At 35.7% G+C, this 10,147-nt stretch overlaps 1 protein-coding gene across 2 annotated transcripts in view; it reads right to left on the bottom strand.

Moving 5' to 3' along the window:
• Nucleotides 1–437: 437 nt before the first annotated feature.
• SCFD1 (sec1 family domain containing 1) overlaps nucleotides 438–10,147 on the bottom strand; it is a 50,681-nt gene continuing 40,971 nt past the window's right edge. The window contains exons 21-25 of one of the 2 annotated variants that reach the window (XM_065838781.2): nucleotides 9,644–9,696; nucleotides 7,085–7,118; nucleotides 5,752–5,817; nucleotides 1,598–1,666; nucleotides 438–649 (exon numbers count right to left, since the gene is read on the bottom strand). In XM_065838781.2, the coding sequence (XP_065694853.1) occupies nucleotides 626–649; nucleotides 1,598–1,666; nucleotides 5,752–5,817; nucleotides 7,085–7,118; nucleotides 9,644–9,696 (246 nt within the window). In that variant the 3' untranslated portion in view covers nucleotides 438–625. Of the gene's footprint in view, nucleotides 650–1,597; nucleotides 1,667–5,751; nucleotides 5,818–7,084; nucleotides 7,119–7,144; nucleotides 9,040–9,643; nucleotides 9,697–10,147 lie in introns of those variants that run through there. The other variant, XM_071809372.1, reaches the window with a different exon arrangement.

Below are 10,147 nucleotides of genomic sequence, written 5' to 3'. Positions count from 1 at the left end.
CTGTGTAGGCAAGCAATTTTCTCTTAACCTTAAGAGGAAAACTGAATTACTGTATCAGAAACTTGTACTGAAGGTATCTTCAAGTACATCTTTGGACCATCAAACAAAGACTGCATAAATCTAAGTACAATAACCTTAGGAAAATAAAAGGGTAAGAAGTAGTTCTCTTGCACTAAGGCTGGTTGTCTGCGATCCTAAAAGGCAGTTTTGACCTTTTCAATTTGGTTAAATAAAGACAGTCTGGCTTTCAAGAAGAACACATCTTCTAAAGACAGATTCGATCCTTCCTTCAAGCTATTGCTTTCTTTACTGTAACAGAAACTATATATAAGAACTTGAAAATGCTATGCTTTTCAGCCAGCTCTGTCATATACCATATCATATACTGTACCAGCTAATATTACATTTAAAATGTGAAACTGACCCCTACCAAAATATAGCAGGTTTTAAGGTTTATTTCTGAAATGCTGATATACACTGTATTAATTACAGATTTTTTTGAAGTTATATTAATGAAAATGAGTTTAAGTTTTAATATAATGGCAAAAACATAATTATGAAGACATCTGAACGTTATAACAGTGCTTTGTTGTCACGTTGCCATCCAGGTAATGGTGTTCCAGTCTTATTTCTGGCCAAGTTGGGACAGCTAAACATGAAGACACAGAAAACCATTAGGATTCTAACCTTATGCTTTCAGTCAAACTAATATCCACTTAATACAATATATATTTCCATCCTATAAGCTTTGGTTGTCTCTTACAATGGAAAGTATGCTGGTAATCGAATGCTTCATGCATATCCTCACAGGAAAGGATCTGAGCTTCAAATCGTAAGATTTGAATAAATCTCAGAGGTAAAGGTGCAGTGTACACTCTGAAGTCAACATAAAAGTTAACTCAGCTGACGAAGAGCTACAAGCTCATAAGTTCCATTGCTCTTCCTCAAGTGCAACGAGAATTTAAATTCATTCTTCAAAATGTAGTTTTGAATAACAATTCATTCCCATCTTAGTAGGAAACAAAACCATAGGTGGTGACTGAAGGGCTGCTCTCTGCTGCCCACCGTGAATAATTTTTATCTTGCATTTGTATTGAAATGAGGCACAGAGAACTAATGGTAATGAAAATGTTTTTAACAGCACTAAAAAATTGATTTTAACATAGGTATGGACATCACTAGGGCACCACTAGGCCAGTATTTATAAATAGGACAAAGTTTAAAGATCACCATTGAATAGCAGTTTTTAACTCATAAATGTTGCTAGAATAGCCTCGGAAGACGTGATATTTGTGAAACTATCAAGAACTGAGTCCTGTTTTTGATGAGGTTTTATGTTAAGGCTGATTATTTTGAACTTGTTCACCTGCCTTACCTGTGAACCCACACTGACAATACAGGCCTCCAAAAGTTAATTAAAAATAATTACTCCAAACTTCCATTTCAATCAAGTGAAAAGAGATAACAAGAAAAGGTGTTAACGTTTCACAAATGAGTGTGGTGGGTTTTTTTAATCAATGGAGAGATGTAAAGGTAAATGAATCAACACACAGTTACAGAAGTAACAAATATTACAGAAGTTATCAAATATTCCTACCTGTTTTATAAACTGTGTAGCATTAAAAAGTTCACTGCAGCCATACAGGACATGTTTGCCTTGTTTACCCTATAAAAGAAAGACAGGAAGAAATCAAGTGTTTAAGAGAGCAGCAGAAGTGGCTTAAACTAATTGTGTATAAACAAAACCAACCAAACACAACACAAAATAACTTTGGATGATACTGAAGTCCTACACTTTTGGCTGAAAAAAGGGAAGTTGTTCCACCAGAGGAAAAAAACCTGTAATTAAATTGAAGTGGAAAATGAGAGACCAGAGGCAGAAAGTAAGCAAAAAAATGGGGCATTTTACACATTTAAACTCAGAAGAATGCCAGGTTCTCTGATGTATCTATGAATGGCTTGGGGAAGGTAATAACCTTACTCGAGCAAACTCTGCCCCCTAAAATACCTGGGCACTGCTCTAAGAATAGTAACAACATATTTACTGTTTCTGTTGTGTTACAACCTGAAAACTTCAATCTGCAATTCTTTACCATATGATGACGATATTAAAACCAGCACACTTTTGTAAAGGGATTCTGAAACAAAATGTTTATTTCAATCAGATGTATAATAAATCTAGTTTGCAGCGAACAGTTTTCACTTGCCAGTAAGGCTGCCAAAGTGCTATGTTAGCATTTTGGAAGTGAAAATTAGTTTAAGTAATACATAGTTTCAGTTTCTTTCATCGTTGGGCTAATAATCCCATGGTTCCTCAAAGTTAAAGCACAGGCTTGAGAAACTAGTTTCACTTTTAAATTATATTGCTTTTTCTATATCAAATAGGTAAAACTTACTTATTAAAGAGCAATATAGGAACTTAAGCCTTGACAAAATGATTTTGTTTCATACATATTACCAATTGTGCCACTTCAGCAGAAAGAAACACAAACAGATTCAAACAGTCCTTAGCTGGTGGTCACATGCTAACTGGGGAGATGGTAATCCTCGTTCAAGTCCTCATCCTTATTAATTTTGAGTGGTTTGTGGTAATAAGCTATTCTTGTCACTGAGCAGGATCTTGAGTTTGCATCTTCCCACGTTTCAGGCCTTTTTTTTTTTTTTTTATCTTGACGCCTGACCAGGTCTGGTTTTGATCTAAAGTGGTATTTTGACAGATTCCACTTTCGGGAGTACGACCAAACAGCATTTGTTTCTGCCTAGTACCAAAAATATTTTAAACCATACAGATCATTGTGAAATGAGTCTGTTGCTTTTCAGACACATCTGAAATACATTACATTAATATACACTTCCAATCTCTCATATATGTTCTTCTAAAAGTGTAATTTAAATAAAAGCATACATATTTTAAAGGTTCATTAGTCCATTCAAACAAAGAGCTGTATCTCCAAACAATTGTTGGAGCCAAGTCAAAACAACCAAACAAAACACCTCAGTACTCTTCAAAGTCCCATATTTTTTAATGACTGAAAAACTATGCTGGATTTACATTTCTTGAGATAAATGATAATGTCTATCACAGGTGAATTACAACAGATTATCAAGCCATCTACTAAAGCAAATTAAGGGACACACAAAGTTCTTTTTGTACAAAACAATATGCAAGTCTCCTCTCAGAGGCTTGCAATTTTGATGACACGTTTTCAGCATGTTGAACTGAACTTGGCCAATTTATCTATTTAAAGGCACAATCTGCCATTATAAATATTTGCTTTTTGACATTTGTGAAATAGCCCGTTCTAGCACAAAACTGCAAATAATTGGATTTGAGGGTTCCTCTTAGTTCTCCTACAAAAACTCCAGAATGCCAAAGCTGAATGAACATTGCTTTCTGTTTTATAAAGTTTTAAAATACTTTCTCTGTGCTTTCAGAGGCAAACTGGCAAAACAGTGCTTAGAAAAACGAAGCCATGAATAAAATCTTTGTGGTATCTGCTTCCAGGAACAGAGCTGTTGATTTTTCTCTTTTTATTCTGGAGGAATACTGATTGAATATTAGAATAATTAGTAAGCTACATCTGGTGAAACAACAGATGCTGGAAGCGTAACACATGGAAAAGCAATTTGGAGAGGCCTGTGAGAGAGGCAGACAAGTCTCTGGGGGGTGGGAGATGGAATTAAGGCTTCATTAACCTTTTTTGTTTTCTCAAGAGCAAATGGCCAAGTGGAAAAGAGGTGAGGAAGTCTTCTCTCTTGGGAGGGCATCTCCCCCTGGCCATGTATGCAGCCTGACTGGAGAAACACCCTTTACCTGTGACAACTGACGATGAAGAAACCTCTGTCTATGGGTTCCAGAAGAATTAAAACTACATCCAACTTCAGGCTCTCCAGAAGATCTAATGTTACCATTCCTATAGTTTACAGTTCCTTCTGTCCTCTCCATTTCTTTACCAACTGACCTCCTGTTTGGCCTCTTATTTCTCAGAAACTTCAGCTTCCTGCCACTTTGTATGAAGCGCTGAGTGTTTACCTTGTCATCACACAAATGCTCTGCATACACACATATAGACATACAGGCATACACAGCAAACCTCAGCTCTGTCGCTATGCAGCAACATCTCAGAGAAGTGTATTAGCCTCTAGGGGATTCAGAGTTTTATTTTAGTAGGAAGTAATGCATGCACATCACAAATACACGCTGCTGGGCATCTTTTGAATTAATATGACACCTGAAGTGGCTTTGGGTAAACTAAGGAAGCCAAAAGTTTGACAATACTCTGGTACACACAGATGCCCCACTGAATGCTATAACTAGTTATTAAGAATATTTTAAAGAAATCGTTTAGGTTCAGCTAAGCACTTAACTTGCATTCCTCTTCCTCTCTTTTCCCCTATCCAGACCAGCTCTGTTCCTAAATGGCTGCCTGTTAGAGGAGGAAAACAACCCAGCACACACATTCTGACTACCCATTCTTCAAGATTTACCAGACATAAAACTCTCAAGTGCTTGTTTTGTGGAAGAAGTGTTTTTCAGTGACTAACGCTCAATTATTTCTTCTTTTGTGGGAAAAGCCTCAATCGAGTCTGCCACAGGACAGGACAAGTGTACCATGAAGAAGGTAAGATCTGGTAGGAAGAATGGTATGCTGCTGCTCTTAAATAATTTATTACCTACTTCAAAAATTCATCCAGATTCTTTTGTATATTGTTTATTGTTGGAAAGTGTTTGGATCTCAGCTCCTGCCACTCAAGAACTGTAATCCTAGAATATCTCAAGTTGGAAGGGACCCACCGAGTCCAACTCCCTGTTCCTTACAGGCCCATGATGTAGTTACTTCATCCACTGATTTTTGGTATACATGTGTTCTGCTAGGCTGGCCAGCTGGAACCAGAGAAATTAAAGCTGTTAGAGCACCATTACATAGTTGGTTATATTTTTCTCCTCTTTGTGCATATGAGACCTCTTACGATTTCTGTATAGAATCAAATGATCCAGCATATCAGGAATTACCTGTCATTAACTCATTAACAAAAACTTCTAAATGTGGGTAAATAATAAATGCTCAGATATTGATGCCAACCTGATCTTTGCTTTGACAGATAGCATAGTGTTTGCATTATGTTGGCTTGTGAAATGATATCATACTAAAGTAAGATTGTTGTGAAATAAGGTAGCTATCTGTAGGCCTTTTTTTCAACAGACTTCAAATTGCAGAGCTGCATATGAAAAAGCATTAGAGTGTTTATTTTGCAAGGTTTATGAAAACTAGATCATTTTGAGCAGTTTCTTACTTTTGAGGCTATGATATGCTACAGCTGCTTTAGCTGACACCAGTAAACGAAAGCTGGAAACAGGACTCTAAAACAATTTGAAAAGCCAACTTGACATTTGATGTACCAGTACAGAAGACAGGTTAATTCAGTCAGCTACTTCTGCTGACTGCTTTCAACCACTTAAGTGTGTAAATTATGAAAGACAAAACAAAGCAGAATGTAGTTTATTTACTCAATTCAAAAGTGAAATGTGAACAAAAATACTACAAACAGTAGCTCCCTATTGGTCTGAATTAATAACCCCCATTTTCTACTGATTTCTTACATAGTTTTTTCCCAGACTGTGAATATAGTAAGGATGTTATGGCTAATTTCATAGACTTCATCTTCTGAATATTAAATGTTACAGAAAACCTGATAAAACTGGTTTCTATCAGTTAACTTATAGACTACAACCAACGGAAGTGCACATACCTTTATGTAGTCAATAAGATTCTGATACTCAATATAGTTGCCTCCTCCAACTACAAACACTATTGCCTAAAAGGTAACACACACATAATCAGAATATGCATTCAAATATTTACATTTCAGTAGTAAAATATATATGAAATCATGAAGCCTACAGCAAAAATCATCCTAACCACACTTCAGTCTAAAAAGAACGTGATACAGAACTACTAACTTCCTGCCTGAAACACGGTAACAGAAGAATTTCAGTGGGATGCAGAATAGCAAGCAGAGAGCTTTTAACATATCACTGGCTGCTATTAAGAAATATCTGAAACATCTGCAGTTTCAACATGTTAGTTTTTTTTGTGTGGAGATGTCTCCAGTGTCCACAGGAACAGTTAAATAACTTCCATGGATGCTTAAGAATTAATTTGGGACACAAATAAAACACTTCTGTTATAAAGGAATACACTTTTTCATTATTTTTCCCCCTTCCACTTACTTCTATTAATAATCTAGAATATTACAGGTAAAAGCCATCAGTATTTTCTGGGTTATATTTAAAAGAGAACGATTAATTAATAGAAGAAGGAGAGTTAAGAGTTGCCTAATTTTTTAACATTCAGTACCCCAAACTGACTACACTATATGAATTTTATATAGACTTTGTTATTAGTGACATTTTTGCAATACCATCTGCCAGCCATATATATGACACTACATGGTATTTCTTTTGTTCAGGAGGATGATGAGGACATTTAAAGAGAAATCTGAGACATTGTACATTGCCAAAGCAAAGACTTTTCCTGTGAAACTTGGTAGTAAGATCAGAAGAGTAATACTTTTACTATTTGCAAATATTTATGTTGAAAAACACTGAAAGTTACTGGTATTTGTAGGAAATTACAGAACTTGCGGTTTTGCTTTTTTCTTTTAATTGCAGACACTGTTTAAAACACTGTCACTTAAATCAGTGGCCAACACTGCTGTTTAAGGCCAGACAAAGGATTAAATCTAGAGAGCATTCTAAAGATCGAGTACAAAAATGGGGGTTTTAAATTGCTGAGTGGCCAATTACGATATTAACAAATCCCTGTAATTACCTCTAGAAGAATTGTCTAGATTTTTTTTCTCCAGTATTAGTTAATGCTTACACAGTCCTTTGAAGATGAAAAGATTTCTTCAGAATAACAGCTAATTATAATTAACACTAGATGTAGTTAGCCTAAGTGGCTTTTGCAAACAAGACCTCTCATTTTCTTAATCACGATCACCACAAATGACTGGTACTTCAGGACCTTTTTTTTTTTTTTTTAAACATGAACACTAAAAAAATAATTTCTATGTGACTTACCTCCTGGAATGGATTTTTGTTTCTTGGAACTGAGCTATAAAAAACCCACAAACAAACTTCAACTTAAATTTTACTGGAGATTCATATAAATATGCAAAATAAGTATAACGTACACATCATGTTTATAGAACAATACATAATATTAAACAAAAATATAAAATAGAATAATAATGGCCTTTCTGCATTCATTCTTTGAATATTTCATTTAAATGATTTGTTATAGAAAAATAATTCATTCAACAGGAAAGAATGAATACACGAGTAACTAGGAGATTTACTTCATCAGTTTAAAGGTTGCTGTTTAAATGATAAGCTTCATGACAACACTTCATTTAGAGCTTAAAATATCTAACTACAGTGCTGCTAGCTGGGAACAAAAACGGTGAGTTAAAAAAACCCCGACTCATCAGCATTAGCATGGTTCGTAACTTCCAAATCCTGCCTACTGGAACTGTAACAAGGGCAGCCAGTCCGTTTGCAGCACCTGCAGTAAGTGATGCTCAAAACCTCAAAAACTACCATAGGCAGCAGGTAGGTATCCTGATGGCTGGTGTCACAGCAACAACGCTGGGATTAAAATCGTTTGAGGAAGAAGAGGTAAGTCAGAGTTTGGGTGGTACAGACTCTTCCTCTCCACTGGAACAGCCAGGCATGCAGCGGGGAGATGGGTCCTGCACCACTTTGTGCCTTCAGGAGGATGGGAAAAGCACAGGGAAAACTGTGCCAGGCCAGGCTGCCCGTCCTTTCCCTTGCACACAGCACCTGCTGCCCCAGGCCGTCTAATCCATCCTGCGTTCCAGCACAGGTTAAAAGCATTGAATTTTTCCCCTCAACTCATCTTTTCCCTTACTGCAAGAAGTTTTCCCAGATCTCTGAGTGACCAACGACAGTTCACTCCAAACATATTCCAGGGTATCAGAAAAGCAGTTTCTAAGAGGGAATGGCTGTCCCTAATACGTTGTTCTGATCTGTCATGAATACTAGAGACTCCCCATATGCAGAACTGTTCGCCTGACTGTCAGAAGGCAAGACCTGTTTATACTTGACACAGGGTATGAAGATATTGGTTTGCCAAGACTGAATTACAGTCCCTGCTCTTTAAAAATAATAGGTAGAAATGCCAATATTTCTTAAAACAGGAGTAGGTTAGGAAAAAAAAAAGTTTAGTCGCTTTTTAATATCCTTTCATTGATTATACTATTTGATATTGTTTTTTTAAATTAATAATATTTTGGTTTTTGATCATCAGTTGAAGGGAGAATTAAGACAAACCCCTACGTGACTACCCTAGCGTTTTGTTGTCGTGCTCAAATATGATTTAAGGAATGTGACTTGAGTTTCTGTAAAAAGCCCAAACAAACCCCAAACCAGAAATTTAAAATTTTTCCCTCTTATGATTATTCAGCTTCACAGAATGGCACATTTACCAACTGCTCTAAATACATACCTTCACATTGTTTAAAGCAACATAACAAATATGTGGAGTGGGTAAAAACAACACACTGACATGAGAAAACCCCTTTGGCTTTAATAAAACAAATCTTCGCACTTTTGCATCAAATCCTCAAAAAATGCTACAAAAGCCTAACAAAACAATGAAAGTTGCAATTAAAATGAAACACAAAATCTGCTTATATTTGAAATTGTATAGTCTGTGATAACGCTTTCCAGTAGAACATATATTATCTGAAATTGTTTTCCTATTACTACTTATGCTTTCAGAAATATACTTTCCATGTTTCAAGAACAGAGGAATCAGGGACCGATTTTAATGCAAATAACTAAAACCAAGTCTGGACCTACTTTATCCATATTTGTCCTGTAATAAAGTCAGGCAACTACATGGGCTGACTGCTTTCCCACAGCGCAGATGAGAATTATTTTTAGAAGGTAGTTAAAATTAAGTGTTTTCTTTGTTTCTAGGATATTAGAGGTGAGATTATCTGCCGCAGTTACTGGTAAAAGACATAAAGCAAAAGATACAAATTTATAAAATTTGAGTGTAATTTCTGGCAAAATAAACTATGTCCAACTCTCCGTTCATATGTACATCAATATAATATGTGCGCCTGCCTACACAATAGCAAATGCAGTCAATTTTTAACTACTTTTTTGCAAACTTATTAACAAATTACTAAAGAAGGGCTGTATTTCAAGTAAAATTTTAGCTGTTTAAAAAGTGATGAAGAAATTTTGGTGTAGTATCCAGTGACATTTTAATTTAACAGTGAAACACCACAAAGATTCAAAGAAAGCAAGCGGTACAACTATAAAGAATTCTAACATTTATTATTGCTAAAATGAGTACACACTCCTGTGACTCAATCAACGTACTTGTTAGCAGGCATGTTCAGTCACTGGAACAAAAGATTATTTTTTGCAGTGCTATAAAAATTTATCTGGTTAATCCAAGTTCCCGTTGTGAATTCTTTCAACATCAACTTAGAACTGATGATTAAAATAAATTACTTGTAGTCAGCAAGTAAAAGAAAACTGGATTTCTTAAGCTAGTCTTTTCATAGGGTACAAGGAAAGAAGCAAAACGCACAGCAAACTCACCTGTCACTGCCTCGTAGCATCTTGGGGTCAAAATACCGGTAATCATCTGTCTCCTGTTAAGAAGTACATATTTATCTCAAAAGATCAGAATTTTGGCTTATGGATTTCTGCTTCTATCTACTACATTAGCACCATTCAAAGCAACACTTCCCATTTAGCAGTCACATCATTCAAAATTAATTGCGGTGTCCGCTAATATCAGTAGCATTTGTACATAACTGAACCAGTGCAGAAGAAACAACTGTGAGGAGCTTTGAAGTGTGCTATTGAGCTTTTTGCTTCTGGTTCATCTAAAATTGACTATTACAAACTCTCCACAAAATACACAGGTTGTATAATAAATCCCAACAGAAAGGCAGCATGCAGAAACAAAAATTCAGGTGTTAACAGCTTAAGAGGAACATCACACAGTTAGTTATAAATGTTAAGATTTTCCAGATTACAGAGATCTGCTACGGATTTAATATTATAAACCAAACCACTTCTATGGCAATGAATGCTAAA

The sequence above is a fragment of the Patagioenas fasciata genome, chromosome 5 (assembly GCF_037038585.1).
Source record: "Patagioenas fasciata isolate bPatFas1 chromosome 5, bPatFas1.hap1, whole genome shotgun sequence".
In the NCBI taxonomy this organism is placed as follows: domain Eukaryota; kingdom Metazoa; phylum Chordata; class Aves; order Columbiformes; family Columbidae; genus Patagioenas; species Patagioenas fasciata.
The sequence above is the reverse complement of the archived record's forward strand: the minus strand, read 5'-3'. Positions and strand labels throughout refer to the sequence as shown.